Below are 25,325 nucleotides of genomic sequence, written 5' to 3'. Positions count from 1 at the left end.
TGTTGTTTTTGTTCAGTATTTGCTATAGGTGTAATAATTCGAGTTTAGTTGAGTTTTACCTGTGTGTGTTTCAGGTTGGTGACTGTGCTGTGTTTCTATCCACCGGACGCCGGAACCTGCCGTATGTTGGTCGAATTGACAGCATGTGGGAATCGTGGGGAGGATCCATGACGGTCAAAGTCAAGTGGATGTATCACTTTGAGGAAACCAAAGGAAGTCGGAAACTGCTTGATCCCAAGGTAATGTCATTCTGAATGTTCAGATTTCTAATTAGATTAGATATAAACTGTTGTCCACGATCAAGACATGGGCATTTGGCAAAATAGTGGTTGCTTTCATGAATCTCTATCTAGTGCCTCATCTATAGGAGGACAGCCACTCCTGAGATCATGTACTGGAAAACACATTCCTTATTTACCGCTCAAAGAGGACTGCCTCTCTCAGACTAGTTTAATAAATCAAAACTAGCTCAGGACAGAGCTTATTGGAATAAAATATAGCTGTGGTGACATGCTCTCATAAATCACTGTAAAATCAGCGATGATATCCGGTGTTCGCGAATGCTGAGCACATCCTGTCCTACCGGTGGCACCATCATATGACTCATTCAAGAGTCTTGTAGTAATACAATTTAGAGCTCATCATCTTTAAATATAAATGAGGCTTTCGTATTCTGCATGCATGTATATTCCTAAACACAGATGTGATGTCTGCTGTCCATTTTTGCAGTTTACGTTTTGTTGAATTTATTTTGAACATGTTTACTATATTCAACATCGGTTCTTATTTAAGCTGATGCGATAACTTATATATCACTTAGCTTCTATCTAGAGTGTTCTTTTTGGACTTGTCACCTGGGCCTGTTCCTATAAATGTTGGAATCTAGACTCAAATGTTAATGACATCATGTGTATGCAATCTGTATTGTTTTACCATGACGTTAAAGTCTCAAAGGTCTTGAGTCTAGACGCTAAATGTTTTATAAGTACAGGTCCTGTACAGCTATAATTTTGTTCAGTGGATTCGTGCCATCCTAGTTTCTTTGATGCTGTGCCAAAGCGATATTTCATGTTTACACTCAAAAGTTTGTTGCAGAGAATCTTCTTGAATCATCACCTTGAACACTTCAGTCCTAATTTGTGTTTCATTGTTATCATTGTTGTTGTAGGGGGCGCTGTTTGAATCCTCGCACGAAGACGAGAACGACGTGCAGACGATATCGCACAAGTGTCTTGTTCTGTCCTATACGGACTTCAAACAGAGACGGATGGACTCTGCAAAGAAATCTTCCACACACGAGGACTGTCCCGATATGTACTACCTGGCTGGATCTTATGACCCCACAGTGGGCATTGTTAATAAATATGAGGCTGACGTCATCTGATCAATGTCACGTGACCCGACTGGGCACTTAATAAATATCAGGCTGACGTCATATGATCAGTATCTCGTGATCCAACAGTTAGGATTATTCATGAATAGGAAACTAACGTCATCTTATCGATCCCACGTGACCTGACAGTGGGATTTGTTAATACACATGAGGTTGACGTCATCTAATCAATGTCATATAACTTTAAAATGGGGATTGTGTATAAATTCGAAGATGACGTCATCTGATCAATCCCGCATGACCAGACAGCACAAAGCTGGTATCATCTAATCAACCCCCACGTGACACGACAGTGGAAATTGGTTGGTGGTATCTGATCGGCCAGACGTGACAGACATCAAGTATATAACTGTGATATCAATAGTTGAGAAAGTGATATCATACATATATAAATGTGATAGTATAGAATTATATTGTCAATTCAGAACTAATATTGCCAGTACAAAACTGTAATATCATCTGTGAAATAAGTAATGTCAGTAGGAAGTGATAACTTAAATAATGCGATGGACCAGCTGTCAATAATCTTTAGATGATAGATATCATCAGGATAGAGTGTGATACGTTTTGAATCTTTCCATAAATATATCGAGTCTTGTTACTTAAGAGTTGTGATTGACACTTGGGAAAAGATTGCCCTGGTGTATTGCCTTTCTATCATGAATTGATTCATAGCATCCTATAGTCATGCTATGATGTTTCAAAGAAGAATGTAATGAATGTGATCCCAAACATCAAGTAGAACTAATTATCTGGCAACGTGACTAGGTATCTCCATTGTCATCTGACGTCATCATGACGTACAGTATTACTAGGCGTTGCTGGTTACCTTGTCGCGCGGTGTGACATCATCGTCAAATGTAAAGCCAGGATTGTGTACGGTAGACTAGTAGTAAGACAGAACGTTCAGTATGTAGTGTGACGTAAAATTGCGTCTGCGAGATGTTCTTGTAACATGGTCTAGTTCATACGTGATTCTCTTCACCTATTGCTCATAACACATTCCCTCAAAATGTGCAAGTACATTCTCCAGTGTGCAGATTCCTGTTGTCTAACCAAGTATTTCGATGTCTGACATCTGTTTTAACTTGTTATAAAAAAACTCATTGGCCAAATTAGTTAAACACCCAACGTGTATTATGTCACAGTGCCACATGCTTTGTTTGCAGAAGGTTGTGAAAGGACTGGAATGTACAAAAGGGTACATGGGGAATCAATTCTAAAGATACAATCGCTACTGATGTTGGTGGAACTGAATGACTTGATGCATCTCGTTGACTACAGTATGGTCACTGGTTAGGAGCAGATCCAGATTCCCCTGGCTCGTCGCCATATCCTTTATTAAACTGGCCACACGCACGTTTTTATTAACGTGACTTATAGTTGTTGTAAAACAAATGTCTTGAATTGATCATGTTGTGAGGGAACAAATGATTTCAGAAATCCACGAACCATTAAACTTCAGTTGTCGCTGGGTCCGCGTTTGCACCCTTCATAAGCACACCTTTTAAGACCACCATGAATGCTGGTGATGACTATGTTACAAACTGACGTATCTCGTGGAGTGATATACTCACTGGTTACATTGGAGATGATTTATTTAAAACTTGCTCATGTACCAGCTATTGACTGTGGCTAAGTTGCCTTCGATTCATGCTCATTGATTGTGAAAAAGCTGTTGATGACAATGGTGAAACTGAGTTATTCAGTGCTTACATTAAATGTGAAATACACTTTCTATTCGATGCTTGCTCATGGATTATCGTACAGTTATCGATGACTAATGATGAGTTAATGTTTATATATGGATTACTTTTGTTCTTATATTTCTACATGTATAGACGTTTGAAATCACTGTAGAAAAGAAAATGGAACACTTTTTAATGAAAACAATCACAGACTTTGTGACATAATCTGTGATTATGATGGTGACATTATGTTGTTCTGTTGTGTTCAGTACTCTTTCTTTTACACGTCGGATGTTCAGATATGTGTTCAGATATGTGTTCTTTTGTGTTGATGTTTGTGAAGACAAAAACTTGTGAAACATTATGTGCCATATTTACCCGGTGTAATTTGCAAACTTCAAATCCATCAGGATATAACACTTGCAAATCCAGCTTTGCTACGATTCCATGCAGATGTTTTAATTATAAACAACTTATAATATATTAATGTCTATACATGATATATATATATATATATATATATATATATATATATATATATATATATATATATATATATATATACCTTTATGCTTTTATAGATTTTATGAAAAACTATATTACAGCAATGCTTTATCTATAACAAAGTGCTACGTTGTGAAATATATCTGCAGCATTATTAAATATACATTTATTATTGCAGTATATATTCGCACATTAAAAATATTACGTCTGTACCTTTATGTGATATAATCCTAATATGTGATGTACATAGCTAATACTGTACCTGAAGTGAACTTTGAACTGATGAGTAGATACGTCACGTGATATACCTTTGTATAACAAATTGTATGTATAGAGTGTTAATTATATAAGTATTTCATTGTGTTAACATATTATGTTAATGCATTAACAATGTTATTAAATATATTAAATTTCACAATTTATTTAACATAATATATTATGTTAAAGTATAGATAGAATGTAATTAACATAAAGCTGTTGTATTTCAAATAATCTAATTAACATAATATATTTAACATAGTGAAACTTAAAACAATCGTATCGTAAAGGGTTTTGTTGTTTGCATGATTCAACTTATGGAAACAGTTTATAATATATTTAACATGGTGAAACTAAAACAGCCGTATCGTAAAGGGTTTTGTTGTTTGCATGATTCAACTTATGGAAACAGTTTGCTGTATATGATTAGGTTTTGACATCAACTAAAACATAAACTTTTGCCTACAGTACATTGCAAGCTGTGAGATAGTTGAAATTACATTTCGTAATCTCTGAAACTAATTGTAAGTTTTCGACTGATGTAATTAGGTGGCTTAGACCGTTACTGTATGTCGCGTCATGAAATCGATCATTTAGCCAGTCGAGTTCTTGAGCGTGACTTTTGACAAATAATTATCAGTCTGTTGATATCATTGAGTATTGAAAAGCCTTTGTATCTGTTGACGATCCCATCACATACATGACTTTCATAAAGTTTTCTTTAATGTGTTCACTTTTTCCATTTCATTTTTTCTTATCTTATATTGACGACGAGTTACAACGTATCATGTTGTATCGCATTTGCATATTTTAGTCTTATGTCATATTGACAGAACAGAAGAGAACGTTATTTACACTCACGCCGTTCTGAAACGGCGTCAAAGAAACATACATAATCAGATTAAGACAAGATGGTTTCCAGCAGAATAAGATATATCTAATGTGTGTAATGGTAGACTATGTCAGATTGTTTTATTTTGTCATTATTTTTCATTATTATTATTATTATTATTATTTAATATAAATAACAGAAATGACAAAATAACTGGGGGCTTTCTGTTTAATTTTCGTAAGTACACATGTATTTTAACAATATATTTTTTAAATTACAATTACATTTTAAATAATATAAACAAGATTATGCGTAGGTTATTTAAAAAAGTGTTCATTAAACAGGTTTTCCTGACGGCAAGTTAACAAATATGGTAGTAAATACTTCATTCTGTTTGTTTTTAATGTGTATTAGACAGACGCCAGAATGATCTATGTTGCATATAAAACTCGTCTTCAGTTGAAGCCCAGTTTATACTGTTCACCAAGAAGATACGATCGTCCTAAAACTAGAAGCAGGTGTCTCTCTTAAAGCTGCAGTCTCTACAATATTTATTATTTAGTTAACAATTTAGAATATATCCTCAACTTTGTTTCTCTGTAAAGAATATATTGTTTTGTTTGTTTCCAATCTAGGTCACAATCATACGTTCATGACCACGAGTTAATGGCGCTTGTTAAGTGCCCATGTACGACAATACCTGTAGGAGTATGGCGAGAGACAAAACTACAGTGTTAAAGTTTTTGTTGCCTCTTATTTTCAAAACTGATTCGGGAATACACCTTTGTTTATTAATATATACAAAGTTTACTTCAATTACAGTAATATAAATATTTTTAAAACTTGTTTTGTTCTTTTAAATGACGAAAAGACTTGTACTTTTTATAGGCAGTTGCTGATAGTGAAAACACGACTGTATTAAAACTGTTTTTTAATTTGTATTTTGCATTAGTAAAGTATTATAGGATGGGTAAAAGAGACTAGCTATTTTCATAGTAGACTTATAACAATAGAAATAGCTCTACATTTAACATAACTACAAGCGCACAATAATTCTTTATCATCCACATGTTTTACTTGCTAACACCACTACCCAGTGTTTATCACGTGTCATACTCGTGGTCACGTGATCTGTCTACTGAAACAATATAGGGTTCTCATTCATTAGACTATCGCATCTTTATTCTGTTTACTGACAACTTGCTATATTATACAGCATACACAGTTTACAAAACAAATGATCACAAAAAATACATTAGAATAAATGATGTTACTGGATTAGGCGTTAAACTTTGATTTGTATTAGTACTATTGTTTGTATTCTTACCTTTTCTGTGTTTTAACGTATTTCGCCAATGTACTGTTGTGTGAACACACTGAAATATTAGTTACGTCAGTGTCTTACGAATCCATGAGTTATCTGGCACAAACATACCTGTGTTCATTGTATGCTTGAAGACTTCTGTCTATTGTGAATCCTTGTTATGCAAATGTCTCATCAAATATATTTTCACTGACGTTAATAACAAACTGCTTTCGTTGTTTTTATTTCTAATCAGAACAATATGTGTAAGTTCCAACTACACATTTTGGGACCAACTCAAGTCCGATCTGTATAGTGTGTGTGTGTGTGTGTGTGTGTGTGTGTGTGTGTGTGTGTATGTGTGACATTAGTTTCGGACCCAGTGTTTGTCATCACGCTTTCTTAACTACGGTTAATTTGGCTTCCATTTTCGTGGAAAGCCTAGTTGGCCGAGCGATTAAGGTCGCGGGTTGTCAAATACCATGCGAATCGGTGCAGTAGGTTCGAATCCAGTTGACACTGTTTCAAAATTTCATGTACCTGTCGTGATGCACTGGCTAGAACGAGAAATGTCCCAATGGGCCCATCGAAGGGAGTCGATACTTGAGTGACCACTGGACCACATCCCGCTCTTTATTTGAAAAGATCTAGGACACCCTGGGTTTAACAAGAAGTAATAACATTATGGCATAGTATAGTATTATTCAGTTTTAGAGACTGGTAATAGAGGTGGGAAGTATTTATTTTTCAGGAGAGTGGTAATCCGCCCATAGACCTGACAGTGATCCATTCAATTGGAGTAGTCATGACCTTGTCAAAACATTATTTGGACTCTGTCATGTTCAGATTTTGAATATGGTAACTGTTTTGCGGTTCATAATACCCATCCATTGCACCATAAGCTAGTCTCATTTGTGCAGTATATATATAATTAAACCTAAATTATATAACTATGACGGGTATGGTAAAAGATAAATTGTTTAAACATCCCTGTGGGATAGATATATATTGATAAAATAAGAAAACCGGCTCCAACGTGCACGAGTATGTGATGTTTAAATCGTTAAGAAAGAGTAACATAAACCGAATCGCCTCGGTCGACGTAAATATGACATTAAACTCTAGTAAAACTCTACATGACATTGATCTATGATGTCAGCTGTTGGAAAACACCATACTGTAGCTTCCATACTCTCCTGTTTTCTTCAGATTGCCATCTGTGGTGCTGAATAAAGAAGACGAATTACATGTACTGACATTTTCTTCTTTTGGCTTTTTCTATTAAAAGTGTCTTCATTTAAAATGTTTCAGATTTACTTTTTTATCTTTTTATAATTAATATTTTTATTTATACAACAATTACCAAATCGAATGATCTAATATATAAAATATATTACCTGGCCTGGTGCTTATAAAACTTTTGGAGCCTAGACTCGAGACTCTGAGACGGGAACGTCATGGCAACGCCATACCAATTGTATGCGTGTGACGTCATTAGAGATTGAGTCTGGACTCTAAAGGTTTTATAAGCACTGGCCCAGTATCTATTTGAGATTCATGAAATCAACCACTATTTCGTCAAATACCCATTTGACTCTGCATTGTGCAGAGATGCTGTTTTGACCGCGGATACCGATTTTGTCGTTCAGTTTGTTTACCTATAATTAGTTTATGTCCAATATAATATTCCTGCTTAATCTGTCCGAACAGAAATGTTTCCAACGTAAACATACTACTATATTTTGTCTTTTAATGCTAAAAATCGTAATCCTTTGCCCGAGCCTGTCCATTTCCTAGTGGCAGAATGTGGGACACAAAACAAGGGACATCAAGTGCGATAATAATAGGTGAGAAATCAATAGTATTCAACTCTCTAAACTTGACAGTTTTTGGTTAACTGCCTTGCGAATTGTATAGAAAACAATCGGTTCATTTCAGCTAGTAATTAATGTACTTAATGACGAGCTGGAACATAATGTGTTTCATCCCTTTCTTTGAGAACACTGTATTTTCTAAGTACTTAAGAAAAGTAATGACAGCGTTGTAAATAATGTCTTCGAGTAAACGGAGTGTGCTAATAAACGAGTTGTCTATTAATTCATCTTATGGGCGTGCTCGTGGGACGGATGTTTGCCAAGTATCAAGTAGAGTACTTTTATATGGTGGGTATTGAAATCTTTTCGTGATAAGTTAGTCTATACAGTTAATACTCAATACTAGTCTCACACGAAGATGTTAAAGAGGTGTGGGTAATCATCGATCATAGACATAGACAACCTTTTGGTGTTCGTCTATCCCCAAAAGGTTCAGGCACCTCGCCCCCACCCCATCTGGATCCAATCTCTGAATTGCAGGGATTGACCCTAGGGATCAGTTGTTCAAACGTTATTTAGCTTAACCAGTGGTTAAAGGAAATGTTCAAAACCATGGACTGGATCAATACAAATAATAATTGAAAACATAATGTGGAAACGTGATTTAGAACAACGAAAGGTATCCAGATATAATCAAATCAAAATTTTATTTTGTATTGGTGCAGAAATAATTAAAATGAAAATATTAGATTAACCCAGGGTTAATTTAACTATGCTTTGAACAACTGGGCGCGGGTTATCAACCATCATCTTGTAGAGGGATCTTATAGCAGCAAAGCAGAGACCGACAGGCGGCAATGTGGACGGGAGTTAGTAGTACGTCGAGTATTTTCTGGATGGTTTATGCCTCAGTACACATGTGCATACTACAGCTTATTATGACCATCTTAAATATGGAAATATACTGTAATACACTGCAAGGAATCCGTAGTCTGTGAGCAATGTAATATATTTCTTAAAGTCAGTAGGAAAGACATTAAAAAAATAATAATAATAAAAGAAAATTCGAATTAAATTTTAATGCTAATAAAGCGTTTTCTCGCCGTTCGGATAACTATTATCATATGCGAAATATTATCTTCTTTCGTTTCCAATATTATTATTTTTGTAAAAACAGGAGGTTATTAAAATATAATTACAAAATACGATATTTACTGACATGAGATGCAATGTCGGTTATCTCCTTTTTTCTGAACTCTAATTAAAGTAATATCATCTTCTTAAAATGGTGTATATAATGTTTGATGATTAAACTGCGTAGTTTAAATGAATAATGTATTGAAAATATATACTTAAATGACACATTATAATTATCAACTATGTTTAGATGTATTCAGTGTATAAATTATTTGTTTATTTAAAAAATATTTTTTGGCGTTTCAGTATTAAGTAAACTTTATACAACTTTATAAAAATGAAGTCTAATGTGATTGTCTTGCTACTTATAGAGTGAATAAGTAACCATAGTCTTGTAATCTCATCTTAACTAGCCATCGTCTTGCAGGGTGATCTTATGGAGATCGGACTTGAATTGCAGGGTGATCTTATGAAGATCGGACTTGACGTGTAGGGTGATCTTAAAGAGTATTCAGCCATCGCCTTGTAGGATCATCTTATGGAGTGAATACTCGACCACAGTCTTACAGGGTGATCTTATAGTGAATACTCAACCATCGTCTTGCAGGGTGATCTTATAGTGAATACTCAACCACAGTCTTACGTGGTGATCTTATAGTGAATACTCAACCATCGTCTTGCATGGTGATCTTATAGTGAATACTAAACCATCGTCTTGCAGGGTGATTTCGTAGTTAATACCCAACCATAGTCTTGCAGGATGATCTTGTAGTGAATACTCAACCATAGTCTTGCAGGGTGATCTTGTAGTGAATACTCAACCATAGTCTTGCAGTGTGATCTTGTAGTGAATACCCAACCATTGACCCATCAGGTCATCTTAGGGTGAGTATTCAACCATCGTCTTGCAGGGTGATCTTGTAGTTAATACTTAACCATAGTCTTGCAGTGTGATCTTATAGTGAATACCCAACCACTGACCCATCAGGTCATCTTAGGGTGAGTATTCAACCATCGTCTTGCAGGGTGATCTTGTAGTGAATACTCAACCATAGTCTTGCAGGGTGATCTTGTAGTGAATAATCAGCCATAGTCTTGCAGGGTGATCTTGTAGTGAATACTCAACCATAGTCTTGCAGGGTGATCTTGTAGTGAATACTCAACCATAGTTTTGCAGGGTGATCTTGTAGTGAATACTCAACCAGTATTGTAGGGTGATCTTGTAGTGAATACTCAACCATAGTATTGCAGAGTGATCTTGTAGTGAATACTCAACCATAGTCTTGCAGGGTGATCTTGTAGTGAATACTCAACCATAGTCTTGCAGTGTGATCTTGTAGTGAATACCCAACCATTGACCCATCAGGTCATCTTAGGGTGAGTATTCAACCATCGTCTTGCAGGGTGATCTTGTAGTTAATACTTAACCATAGTCTTGCAGTGTGATCTTATAGTGAATACCCAACCATTAACCCATCAGGTCATCTTAGGGTGAGTATTCAACCATCGTCTTGCAGGGTGATCTTATGGAGTGAATACTTCAACCACAATCATGTATTGTGAGTACCAAACGATTGTGTTGAAGGCTGATTTAATAGGTAAACACTAGTATTTGGTATTGCCAATATTTTCGTATTTTAATATATCGCGGTAAAGGAACCTTTATTGTGTGATACGTATCACACGTACCACAATATATTGCGAAGACCAATTCTTAGCAAATGTTCAATTATTTCCAATTTATAAAGTCCTCTAATTGCATGTGTAAATTAAGAAAACGAAACACCAGTCAACTGAGATTTGATTATGTTATTTTGTGTCATTTAACAACAAACATGGACAGAAACAACTTGGTATAAATCGTATGTGATACTAAATTAGCAAATTACCTTTAACAAACACTTAAATTATTTATTAATAAAATATTTATGAATAAATCACTACGATATTCAGTGTGAAAGTGAAAGTTAAGTTGAACCGCGATATTTACAATGTAAAGGAAGACAGCTCTCCTGTGGAGGTCAAATCAGTGATCAGTGTGAAAGTGAAAGTTAAGTTGAACCGCGATATTTACAATGTAAAGGAAGACAGCTCTCCTGTGGAAGTCAAATCAGTGATCAGTGTGAAAGTGAAAGTTAAGCTGAACCGCGATATTTACAATGTAAAGGAAGACAGCTCTCCTGTGGAAGTCAAATCAGTGATCAGTGTGAAAGTGAAAGTTAAGTTGAACCGCGATATTTACAATGCAAAGGAAGACAGCTCTCCTGTGGAAGTCAAATCAGTGATCAGTGTGAAAGTGAAAGTTAAGTTGAACCGCGATATTTACAATGTAAAGGAAGACAGCTCTCCTGTGGAAGTCAAATCAGTGATCAGTGTGAAAGTGAAAGTTAAGTTGAACCGCGATATTTACAATGTAAAGGAAGACAGCTCTCCTGTGGAAGTCAAATCAGTGATCAGTCTGAAAGTGAAAGTTAAGTTGAACCGCGATATTTACAATGTAAAGGAAGACAGCTCTCCTGTGGAAGTCAAATCAGTGATCAGTCTGAAAGTGAAAGTTAAGTTGAACCGCGATATTTACAATGTAAAGGAAGACAGCTCTCCTGTGGAAGTCAAATCAGTGATCAGTGTGAAAGTGAAAGTTAAGCTGAACCGCGATATTTACAATGTAAAGGAAGACAGCTCTCCTGTGGAAGTCAAATCAGTGATCAGTGTGAAAGTGAAAGTTAAGTTGAACCGCGATATTTACAATGTAAAGGAAGACAGCTCTCCTGTGGAAGTCAAATCAGTGATCAGTGTGAAAGTGAAAGTTAAGTTGAACCGCGATATTTACAATGTAAAGGAAGACAGCTCTCCTGTGGAGGTCAAATCAGTGATCAGTGTGAAAGTGAAAGTTAAGTTGAACCGCGATATTTACAATGTAAAGGAAGACAGCTCTCCTGTGGAAGTCAAATCAGTGATCAGTGTGAAAGTGAAAGTTAAGTTGAACCGCGATATTTACAATGTAAAGGAAGACAGCTCTCCTGTGGAAGTCAAATCAGTGATCAGTGTGAAAGTGAAAGTTAAGTTGAACCGCGATATTTATAATGTAAAGGAAGACAGCTCTCCTGTGGAAGTCAAATCAGTGATCAGTGTGAAAGTGAAAGTTAAGTTGAACCGCGATATTTACAATGTAAAGGAAGACAGCTCTCCTGTGGAGGTTAAATCAGTGATCAGTCTAAAACTATTTCAGTGCAAGCTGATTAATACCGTTATTCATGAAATTGAATTGATGTGTCAGTGTTTATATGATAGAGATTCATGCAATCAACCACTATTTTGCCAAATGTTCATTCGACTCTGCATTGTGCAGAGATACGGTCTTGATTATGACTAACGTTGTTTGGTTTTGGTTTTTATTGTTTGTTTAGGGTTTTTTGTCGTTCAGATTTATATAATGTTCATAGCCTATTCAGTACAAAAGATTCTTTGAACAACGAGTACCAGATGTGAAAATAATCATGAGTGGCTGTCTTTGCGAGCGGGTGTGACTTATGGACACAGTACACGTGTGTTGCATGACGTATCTATCCGACTTTCGCTTTTGTTCTGGACAAGTGAAACTATTGTTTCTTTTCTTAAACTGGTTGGGGGGGGGGGGTCAAAATATTATAATATGTGACTAACACACGACAAAACATATAAACATAATATACCGGATCGCTAAAACAAATATTGCTGTATGTGTTGTTCGAAATGTATTTTTGCTGTATACCAGTTTCACCTTGTAGCTAGTAAATACTTAACCATATAGGTTGATCTTATTGGTGAGTACTCAACCATTGTCCTGTACGGTGATCTTGTAGATATGTATGAAACCATAGTTTTATAGGGCGATTATATAGAGTACTCAAACAACGTGTTGTAGAGTCATCATACAGCTGAATACTCAACCATCGTCTTGTAGTATGACCCTATAGAGAGTACCCAGCTATCGTGGTGGAGGACGATTAGTCAGTTATTGTCTTGAAGGTTTATTGTTTAGTGAATACTCAACCATCATCCTGTAGGCTGATCTTACAGGGTGATCTATAGCTTATATAGTTGAGTTGCTTGTTAGGTACAATGAGTTTGAATTGTAACTAGCTATGATTACGAAAATTCCATCACCATTATCATCTTCGTCGTCGTCATTATCATCATCTTTTTGTTCTTCTTTTTGTTCTTCTTTTATTATGAATTATCAATGTTAATTTAGTGCCAAAGAGGTGTTTGTTGTTGCTTTGGGGGGGGGGGGGGGGGGGGGGGGGGGTTTGGGGGTGAGAGGTAATAAACCACATTAAATATATTAAAGGGACTGCCCTGAGTTTGCTGCCCTTGTTGGATGTTTCAGACTAACAAGGCATTTTTAACGACTTGTTTGTTTCGAACATCAGTGTCTCGATATCCGGTGTGTTTCTGATCGTCCTAATGTTTGTAGTAGGCTTAACTTCTTTTTATTTCATAATATAGATGGGGGTTTTCGTACGTTTTGAAATTATTGAGAGATAAAATTCAGTTTGGATTACTATAAACATTAAAACGATCCCAAACGTATTGAATATACAGACACTGATATTCTAAACAGGAAAATACATAGCATGTTTAATAGTAGTCGTTAAAAAGGCTCTACTGGCCGAGAACATAGTAGCAAACTCGGGACAGTCTCTTTAAAACAGTGATAAGTTATTTTACATCGTGTACGTCACGTGTCAAATCAACTATATTTTACTTATTTCAACACAGTAATGGCTGAACTTACAGACATCCGTGCATGTCAGGGACGTCAGGAATCGTTTTTCCTGCTGAATGATCAGCTGTTTATGCATATTTTATGTCTCTTTCATGTCCAAGATGTTTTTTTAGCTGACGTTTCTTTGATACATCGTTAGTTATGGATAATAATACTTTGAATTTAGCTATTCTCGTGGTGCTCTCTGTATCGAGTGGGAAATAACGCACTGGCTGACAGTGGCTACATAATTAATTTGTTCTCAGTAGGTAGATTTGATGCTGAGAATGAAGAAATTGTTCCCTTCCAAGAATAGCATTGTCTTGGTTAAGTTCTTATTGTTAAAACTTGCTTTTGAAAACTAGACAAATGTCATTGTTTGAAAACTTTTAAATGTACAAATAAAAGTCACATTGAAGTACAGACGTCATTTCACTGGGAAATGGCACGAAAATGAATATTTGTTTACCGACACCTCAGCACATTTTAAACTACAACTATGTGGTATTTTGATTTACAAACACCGTTTCCATGAACCTACTTACCCCTGGAATACTTTTACCTTTTGGAGGCAAAAGCTAAGATAAGGTAGATAAGATAAGTGCTATTGCAGGTATCCATTCCACATATGAAACAGTGTGCACAAAACATCAAACGTTTTCATACAATCAGCACAAAAATACGCATACAAATTTAAAGGCATTTTGCAAATTTGGGTTCATGTATCAATTACTATTATTATATATAACTAATACTACAAAGAATGTATGCTAGTATTATATTTCTTTATCGAATCCAGTTTCTCGTGTATTTTTCATATATAATATATATATATATGTATATATAATATATATATTAATGTTAAATATTTGGGTCCGTAATTGATCATTAGAAAAGGATATATATAGTTAGTTAGCGATGAACTCTGCAGTTCAATGCCAATAAAGGATTTGATATATTATAACCCTGAATGTTTGTGGCACTGTCAATGATGTTGTTATAACTAATTAACAATCCCAGACAGGTTTGGATCTGTGGAGATTTTTTCACAAATGCCATTTTCCTCTGTTTGCCTCACTGTGTCCAAACAAAATAGTCACACTTTGTCACTGCTGGGAACAGTAATATAAATAATGGCTGCGATAACAATAGACTGTTAACCTCCTGTTGTTGCGCTGTTCCACGCCAGTCACAGACAATGGCGGCCATGTCAGCGGGTCATGACCCAGGGATTAGCTGGCTGCCACAAAGCAGATGGATCAGGATTTGAAAAAACAACGTGCTGTGCCTGCCGTGTTGGGAATAATGCACAACAGCGATTCAATCAGTCTTGTAAAACGTCAGGAAAAAGGGTCGTTATTAAACTAAAACATTGTCTTTATTACCTCATGAATTTAAAAATAGTTGTCATAACAACAAGCTTTAAATTATTTCATGAATACATTCTATAAATCAACCAAAAATGATTTTTAAAAAAGGTCAGTATATTCTAAGTTATATTTATGTACAAGACAGAGCACCTTCAAGATCGTATCTCTGTACAAGATGTAATCAAAACTATGTGCTGACAATGTGACTGCTCTCAGGAAGCGGTGTCATGTGTTTTGCTCTTTAAGATGACTGCCATGATACATCATTTCTACATTATCTGTAGGAGTACTGCCACTGACCGACGCCATATAACCGTAAATAAAATGTGTTGAGAGCGTCGCTAAATAAAACATTTCCTTTCTTCTACATTGCCTCAGGAGGACTGCCACTTCTTATAGGATACATTCTTTCTACTTTACTTGTAGGACTGCCACTTTCTAGGACGATACATCCTTTCTAATTTACTTGTAGGAGGACTACTATTTCTTAGGACAATACACTGTTTCTATTTTACCTGTATAACTGTCACGTATTAAAACGATAAACCCTTTCTACTTTGCCTGTCGGAAGACGGCCATTTCTTAGGACGATATACCCTTTCTACTTTGCCTTTAGGAAGACTGCCACTTCTTGGGACAATACGTTCTTTCTAGTTTGCCCGTAGGAGGACTGTCATTGTTAAGATCAGACGTTAAACTAAGTACATTTCGCAACAACCCGACACTCAATTGAGTCCACCGTGACTCACTCAAGTATTCGACTGTCGTGCATCCGAGGTTTGAATGATATGTAGCTGGCGGAGGCTCATAAAATATTTTTGAAATTGGAAATGTCCTAACTAACAGCATTAGTAGATCCATATTAATTATAGTGCATGAAGATGTATATTTGATGGAACATAGGGAAATGAAATAGTTATAAAAAAAATCGGAAGTTTGGAGAGGAAAAAAGCCAGACTCGAGAAGAATTCGGTCTGGAAACGATATTGGTAACACGACACATTCACTGGATTATGTTTTAATAAACGCTAATGTATAAACAATTAAAATAATGATTTTATGACATACGTATATTAATGTAAGTGTCAATGGATTTCATCCGAAAAAAAAAATGTTTTAACAAACTCGCACGCATCGAATATACCACACCATCAAATGCATAACCATACACACGAATTCTCTCTCTCTCTCTCTCTCTCTCTCTCTCTCTCTCTCTCTCTCTCTCTCTCTCTCTCTCTCTCTCTCTCTCTCTCTCTCTCTCTCTCTCTCTCTCTCATACACAAATTCCTCGGTATAAAAAAATGTTATGTTTACATTCGAATTGACCATGTGAAAGTGATTTGTCTTTTCTTAGATATTCAAAATGTCTACAGATCGACAACGTAAACAGCACTATTAGAATACCATCGTTTGAATAAATTAAATAAATCCTATCAATTAAAACATTTATAACATATTGTAACGCATTTAAGGGTATATATCATCAAATAAAATCCCATAGACATAAATAATAATAAATAATATGATTAAAACGGCTACACGCAGGCGTTTCAATCAACATATACGTCATGGATATAAATAATACCACCTCTCACCCTTAAAGGAAATTAAAAAAAAATGGAGGATTAGGCAACGAATTCTAGACCCAACAGGAAACGTCTTTCACTACCTTAATTCGGCACAAAACAAAATGTCATCCTATTTTTGTAGGACCCCGCACATGTTTCAAGCACAATAACAGCCGGTACATTGAATCTAGTCCAAATTAAATTTCAGGAATTTACTGGCCTGGTGAAACATTTTTGTGACAACAAACACTGTCACATTTATCGCCAATGGCAGGACTTGTAGTATTAACTGTGTTATTAAACGTTAGGTGTACATCCAGTTTTGACCCTGTGAGATTCCATTCGATCATTTTATGCAGTTACCTTAAACTAAACGTGTAAGGCATTTAGAGAGAAAAAAACTCTTATAGCTCGATATTGTCCACATATTTTTAGTGATTTTATAGAAAATAATAAAACACTGTTTAATGACATTGTCTGCTTAACACGGGGTTTCGAATCCAAAAACGATGTCGGTTCTGAACTAAAATCTGAAGATGGTGATATTTTAAATATGTGTACACAACCACTGAACATTGTGTTAGAATACTGAACGGACGGTGGGCCAATGATTGTAGAATAGAATAGAATAGAATAGAATAGATGTTTAACGACACCCCAGCACGAAACAATGACTGCAGTGTGAGAGACACATTTTATGTAGCGTTAAGGGACTATCCGGAGTTTGTAACGTCTGTAATTACATATTAAATATATTTTTCTAAAACATTAGTGGTTCTATATTAAACGTGTTTCTGGTCGTACTAGTGTTTGCACTAGGTCAAAATTAATTATATATTTAATTGTTTCGTACGTACGAAATTACTGGAATACTAAATCCAGTTTGGGATAATTACAAATATTAGGACGATTAGAAACGCATTGAATATACAAACACTGATATTCTCAACATGAAAATAGATTTAATATGTAACACTAGTCTAGTAATTTTATTAGTCGACAGCATCTTTCAAAGCAGCAAACTCAGGATAGTCATTTTATATATTAAAGTAGTATACATGAACAACGTTTTCATTATTCAAGTTAAGGATATATTCTGGAGATTTCAATAGCTTCTTTAACCATACACCTATTTCCACCTATAAGGAACCCATTTGTTATAAAAGTGTGTACTTGCAAACAGACCAGTAATGCGTACATATATTATTACAGTATAGGAATGGATGCCGATGAAAACAAAAAGGCATTTAACTACGTTATGGCTAAGAAACATAATTTAAGCGCCTGTATTGAGCTGCATTGTAGTTAAATTCTAATAATAGTAATTTAAATAGATTAAACTTAACGAAGCTAAGAAAAAATACAAATTATTGCAAAAGGAATTACGTTCAACTTATCCGTTGTAAGAAGGCAATATGATTAGTGCTCTCCGAACAAAAACAAGAAAACATATTTTATAGAAAACTCAATAAACGTAAAAAAAGCTCCACTGTGTGCTATTACATTACGTAACAATAGATGAATTTGTTAATTATTATAAAGATCTCGCCAGCACTAAGGAAATTGATGATATAGCAGATCATGACAACCAAACTTGGTATGAAATATTCGACAGTTGTATTACTGAATAACAGATTGTATACGTGATGAACAAAGCTACACGTAACAAACGTCCGGTATTAGATGCCACCCTGTATTACCGTTTCACTGATACAATATAACGCTAGCCTATGTTATGTAAACCCTTCACTCTTATTTAACACTGGCAGAAAATTGGTGCAAAGGTACCATTAGATTTGTGTTTTTGGAGAAAAAAAAGTAAACCAATATAGATGAATAACCATCCGTAGTCATCCTTCTAAGATTTTACCATGCTTCTACACAACGGGCTTATGTTATCTGGTGACTAATTTGGCTTTAAGCCAGGTTTTAGCACAGTGGATACGGTTATTGTGATCTGTGTATGTATTGAAAATGTGCATGTTTATTATAAGGCTATAAATTACTGGTTGGGTTTTGGGAGTTTTTAAAATCTTTTTTGGGAGGGTTTGGGGAGGTTGGGAGCGTGTTGTTTTTCGTTTGTTGTGGGGCTTTTGTTTGTTTGTTGTTGGGGCTTTTGTTTGTTTGTTGTTGGGGGTTTTTTGTCGTAGTATGGGGGTTTTGGGGGCGGGTTGTTATTGGGTTTTTTAAAGCTGTATTCATAAAAAAAATTAATATGTGCATTTCAAATAGATAGTTTTAATATATGAGCATTTCAAATAGATAGTTTTAATATATGAGCATTTCAAATAGATAGTTTTAATATATGAGCATTTCAAATAGACGTTCCGGGGGTTTGGAGAGTGTAAATAAGTAACAATTTGATCTGAATATCTAAACAAATAATATAAATATGACCTCAAAGCTGTAATCACGAAGATATTTTTAATATAACCATTTCAAATTGATATCTTTAAGGTATGAACATTTCAAATAGATAGCTCAGTCCTCGTGTTTTCTTATGAATTTAGTTGTTCGATTTAAATTGGCTTCTATTTCTAATCTGTGTCACAAAATAGTTACATGAATGAAGCTGAGAGAGAAAGAATCAAGTTTTAAATTTACGAGAACTTGTTTTTAGTTATACGATTTACCAAGGCAGTTTGACATACCCGTTAATAAGGAAAATATACGAGATTATCGAAACTTGTCTGCTGATAAGGGGGGGGGGGGGGGGGGGGGTGGTGCAGCTTTAACATATTAATCTATCCCTTAAAAACGAACTTAATCAGATGTGTATAATCTTACGACTGATTTATTAAATTTACCAGAAGCTAACCAGTAAACAAATAAAGGCTGTAAGAAGATTACATTCTTTGAAATCTAAACAACACAGAAAGTCGTGACTTGTGAAATATTTTGTGTACGCGTTCTCGGAAAGAGTGTACGACTAGTGATGTTGACACAGGAATATATCGTGGACTGTGCCCCTCGATTTGTTACTGTCACCCGAACCTCGACCAGTCAACCGATAAGGAATTCTCCACAATGCGACTTTGCTCGCACCTTGCAAGAGATTTTGTTGTGTCAGCACTATTTAGGACAGTTATTTTGAAATGTGTTTTTTCTATCTTGGACAAAACTCTCTGGCGAGGTCAGAGGTTGTGCCCACAACATGCGTGCTTTGACAGTTTTCTGATGGAAACACGCCGAAAATGTCACACCCATACCAATGTGTTTTTTGTTTCATATCGACTGTTGAAGTTATAATATTTTAACTATTGCATATCCATACCAGTGTGTTTATTGTTTAATTTCGACTGTTGCAGTTATAATATTTTGACTATTGCTGTTAGTTTGTTTTGGCTGATGTTATTTTAAATGTGACAGTTTTAGTTAAATTATTTTTACTGATGTCCTTAATTTAATTTGATTGTGTCCGCTATAATAATTAAATATATTATTAGTCCGAGTATTTTAATTTCAAGTCATTTACATGATTTTTAATGTAAAACTTAACCTACATTTATTGTGAATGTGACCCGTAAGTTATTATTAATATTGGTACTTTTTCATTGTACTGAAAACGAGTTCGAGGAATGGCAACAATAAAATAATTTTGTAGGCCTAAATATATGCGGGTAAAATCAGTATATACTACTGAAAAAATCCTTGTTTTTTATATTTTATATATTAAAAATAAATAAAAGAAGAAATGCACGTATTTAAATTGAATTTTTTTTTTTAATTAAAAATTAAAAATCAAAAGTTAAACAGTAGATTTTAAATTTCAATGACACTTGTACATTTCCTATTCTGTATTGTGACTGTATGTGACTTTGAAATTCATTTATCAATTAATTAGCTTCGTAAGTGAATTTAATTCGTCTTTGTGTTAATTAATGTGCTTGGCCTTTCCTGAATTCATAAGAAAACAAAAAGAATATTTTGAGAGTTATTTTGAGGTTTAATGTGTTATTATTGTATTAAATAGAACGAAAATAACATTTCAGTTATATTATTAAAATAAATAGTAACAAATTTAAAGAAACCCGTTTAATACGTATCATACAGTATTATTATATCCAGGCGTGGTTGTATACTAGTACATGTATTGGAGTTGAAAACATACAATAACACACATTCCGTTAATATATCATTTCATCCGTAATTGGTATCATTTAAAATATGACGAAATGTTAACTTTATTAATTCAATGGTTTTTTAAATTAATTATTTGTATTAATAAAATATAACATTACCATGTTTTAAGTACTAAAACTGAAGTGTTAAGAGTTTAATTTTATAGACTTCGGTTTGAGATTAAGAGTCAATATAAATTTGGTGCATAATCGGGAGAAGATGTAATGTGACATAGACGTCGGAAACGGTTGGAGTGGCGAGGCAGGGCCACTGGCCACACGAAATATGTAGATAATGCTCAGGGACGTAGCGTGGTCTGGATGTGGAGGGGGTTCGAATATGTCCAAAACGGGCTCTTTTGTCTACCTTTTCCCTGGACTCCAGAATAGCCCAATATTGTACTGTTAATTTTTTTTTTAGCCTCAACGGGAGTTCGTTCGATCCCTCAACCCACCCCCTTGCCCAGCGTCCGTCCCGGTTGAAAATCAAATACATGTATATATATATATATATATATATATATATATATATATATATATATATATATATATATATATATATATATAACTGCCTGCCACCCTACAATTGTTTTCATCTTCATACGCCTATGCTCGATGATTCGTTATGAATTCTTAAATATATATATATATATATATATATACATATATATATATATTGTTTTTAATATACTCGATATTGCAACTCTGATACATTTACAGCCACCATGTTATTAATAACACATGTATATTAAAGTATGGAATTAATGCAACCTAAGTGAAGTGCAGGGGAGTGTCAGCCACTTGTGTCCGGTACTTTGTCAAACTGAAGCATGTTGGGCGACACTCAGCTTTTAGATGGCGATTCTTCCCAACACTTCACATAATATTACGTTGTAGTGTCACTAAAGCAGTGTGTGGACAGAATGAGATTTAATCATTTTGAAAAAAAAAGTACAATAGACTTAGATCCGTAAACACGTGCGTCAGCAGGGAGTTCGTGGGCTTTTTTCTTTATTTTTTTCCGTCATGAAAATGTTTTAATAGCCATAATATATATGGACCCCTTTCAAAACTTCCTGGTGACGCCCATGGCAAACTAGCGCGTTTTTTGTTATTTACCAGTCATCTGTTACATACCATAGTAAACTAATATGCTTTTTTTACTAGTCGTATGTTACATGTCATGGTAAACTTCAGCGTTTTGTTATTTACCAGTCATCTGTTACATGCCATGGTAAACTAGTATGTTTTTTTTATTTACATGTCGTCTGTTACATACCATGGTAACTAGTATGTGTTTTATTTACTAGTCGTCTGTTACATACCATGGTAAACTAGTATGTTTCTTTTATTTACCTGTCAGTTGTTACATACCATGGTAAATTAGTATGTGTTTTATTTACTAGTCGTCTGTTACATGCCATGGTAAACTGGTATGTTTTTTATTTACCTGTCATCTGTTACGTACTGTGGTAAATTTGAGTGTTTGGTATTTACCAATCATCTGTTACGTACCATGGTAAATTTTAGGGGGTGTATTTACCTGTAGTGTGTTTTATACCAAATACATACGGCATACCAAATGCGGCTTTCAAAGACAACAATATGCGAGAGGAGCCAACATCATCTTCTTTATTCTTCTTCCTACTTAAACTAGTTTAAGATATTCGTTTTGTTTTTGTCGTTATTGATGTTCTTGTCGTTATTACTTTGTTTTATAATTTGGTAGCGGTTTTTTTTTTTCGTTTTTTATAATAGGCCTACGATTTATACTTATTCAAAGCATACTGGGTATAATTTGGTTGTAAATGTCATACATAACAAAAACGTTTAATTGAATTATAAAATATTTTACCCCACTTTAACCCAAATAAAAAATACTGTTCGATAATTATCAATACAATTGCCCTATACGTTTGTTTCATTATGTATTAAAATAGTTTAGCCCAGTAAAGTACTAATTTATACATGACTTGCTTCCAGTCTGGATATATATTGTGTCAGGTGATGTTGCCATGGTGACTGATATATTCTATAGTAAAACCTAAAACATGACGCGCATGTGTTATCTGCACCTAAGTGACTGGTATTTTCATAAACTATTATAAAATATGACAACTCCTAGAAGTGTAATTAGCTCCACGTCAGTTGCAATACATAACATTGTAGATTTCTTCGTCCGTTAGTTTTAAAATATTACTAAACAAATATAGAAATATGATAAATTCTTAAACTAATATATATTTTGTAATAATGAAAATACATTTTAGTTGCAAAAATAATAAAATATCGATCAATAATTACAAATTAAATTCAATTTACCAAAAATAATCGAACTTGTGTTTGTCTTTATACAATATAATACAAAAACGCCGTTTAAAATACATGAATTTCACAATATTTTACAATTTTAATTTAACAAGAACGACGTTTAGGCTAATAAAATTACATATCTCGGCTAATACTGATATTTTATCGTTGTGTTTTCATTCGTGGTTTTAAAGATAAATTATAAACGATAATCTTGTGACAGTAACTGCCTAGATTTATGTTCATGAATCAGAAGATATTATTAAGTTCTATCTCCACTGGACAAAAATAAATAGTTCGCCAGTTCATTAAATATGAGTTATAATCCACGCAGATCATGAAATGTCGCCCAATACTCATATATAATATGTTGTAATTGTACCGAATATTAACATTGCTATTAGTTTCAGGGTGGAAAACAAAACACGTTTCTTTTGGATGGAACACTGTGAGTTTTTTCTCTGTTTAGTTTGCAGTTGTTCACTATAATATTACTATTATCGTTTAGTTTGCAGCAAACAGTAGGCGATTTGTAGAAACAAAACAGTCATTAATATATTAAAATGTCTGCAACAACAGCTACCATGTCTTGTTGAATAAAGTCACACTAATGAAGACAACTAAAATAATAGTTCAATGTTAATATTGTTATTAATTAGTTAATATTATTTTTATATTTTATCCAACACATATCAAGTTAAACAGTACAAATATTTCTTACATGACAAATAAAATATTTTTGATTTATGCATGTTTGTTTAATTAATTATTTTTAAATAAAGTGTTTATTGTTATTTATTTTTGATATATAATTTTCAGTTAGAAAAACACATGCACAATTACATTTTTATGTAACTTGAAGTATTATGTATGTTTGTTTTGAGTATATATTCTCTGTCCAGACATGCATTTTGTTTTAATTATGAACACTGAATGTAATTCGGTGAGCACGCAGTTGTCATCAGTAAACGTAAAGATGAACAATATTTGAGGAATTTAGACAACTATAATAAGAACATCGGAACCAGAGGTTCATATCGCCAATATTTTGTAGCAAAACATTGTGACTAATATAAGATATTTTTTAATTATTTGTTTGTATGGTCTCGATTACATTGTTAATAATCATGTCAAAGCGATAAAAAGTGTCTGATTAATGGGACAAGATTAAACGTTTAATAGTAATTAGTAAAGGGCATACATCTGTCCATGGTACACACTTTACAAATACGTGTACACACCTTACTAGAGAACCATCAAAAATAGCTACCTGACGAAACCGTTAGTAGATTTGTGTTATGAACCCAGTAGGATACCTTTTTGAATGTGACAATTTAAAGATTCTTACATCATTATTCAACATATTGCAAGAAATAGTATTTCTTTAAAAAGTATATTGGCACATACAAAGATAGCATTGTTGTTTTTTTGTTTCATTAATTTGTTGTTGTTGTTTTTTTGTGGGGTTTTGGGGTTGTTGGATGTTGTTGTTGTTTTTGTGTGTGCGGGGTTTTTTTGTATTGTTTTATTTGAGGGATTTTTGTTTAAAAAAAATAAAATATGTAAACCCCGAATTCAGCATGTATATTGTCTGTGTAAATGTTTATTATTGCAAGGGTTAATATATTTAGAGTAGTGTATCATATAATGGTAATATGAACACAAAATAAACTAATGGAACAATAGAAAATAATAATAATAGAACATAGCATTACTTCACTAAAGTTCCATCCTGAATGTGTCTTATTTTAATTTAATATATACTATTAACTGCGTAATCTAGTAAGTTGGATAACTTGTGCCTAATCCTTTTGTACATATATCAATAAAATATGTTTTCAAACTGCACATACATAATATCTGTATGCACTTATTAAAAATTGGTTTGTTTCTGTTTTGTTTTTTGTTGGCTTTTATATTTTTGTTTTAGCTTCTTTTTTTGTTGTTGTTGTTTTGTTTTGTTTTGTTTTGGATATTGTGCGGTAGTTGTATTTTTGTGTGTTATTTGTTTTTTTGGTTTGGGTTGTTGTTTTTTGTTTGTTTTTTTGTTGTTGTGGTTTTTGTCTTTTGCTATTTTTTTTACCTTTTGGATTTTAAAAAAATCTCCATTCAGTTTAAAATGCAATAAATAAATATTCCTTCAGTTAGAATAAGTCAATTGTTTGCCGCTGACCCACCGTTGTTTTCGACGTGGCTATCGTTTTTGTTTCGCATAAAATTAATTTAATGTTGAGCTGTTGCAAGAACGAGGACAGCCCGAAACACATTGGATTTGACAAA

At 34.1% G+C, this 25,325-nt stretch overlaps 1 protein-coding gene across 4 annotated transcripts in view; it reads left to right on the top strand.

The window, feature by feature from the left end:
* Positions 1–6,205, top strand: part of LOC121380211 (trinucleotide repeat-containing gene 18 protein-like) — a 110,246-nt gene extending 104,041 nt beyond the window's left edge. For all 4 annotated transcript variants that reach the window (XM_041509029.1, XM_041509027.1, XM_041509028.1 and 1 more), the window contains exons 32-33: positions 75–239; positions 1,169–6,205. In XM_041509029.1, coding sequence (XP_041364963.1) covers positions 75–239; positions 1,169–1,384 — 381 coding nt within the window. In that variant the 3' untranslated portion in view covers positions 1,385–6,205. The remainder of the gene's footprint in view (positions 1–74; positions 240–1,168) is intronic.
* The last annotated feature ends 19,120 nt before the right edge of the window (positions 6,206–25,325 follow it).

This window comes from Gigantopelta aegis, chromosome 8 (assembly GCF_016097555.1).
Source record: "Gigantopelta aegis isolate Gae_Host chromosome 8, Gae_host_genome, whole genome shotgun sequence".
In the NCBI taxonomy this organism is placed as follows: domain Eukaryota; kingdom Metazoa; phylum Mollusca; class Gastropoda; order Neomphalida; family Peltospiridae; genus Gigantopelta; species Gigantopelta aegis.
This window is presented reverse-complemented; position numbering and strand designations above follow the sequence as displayed.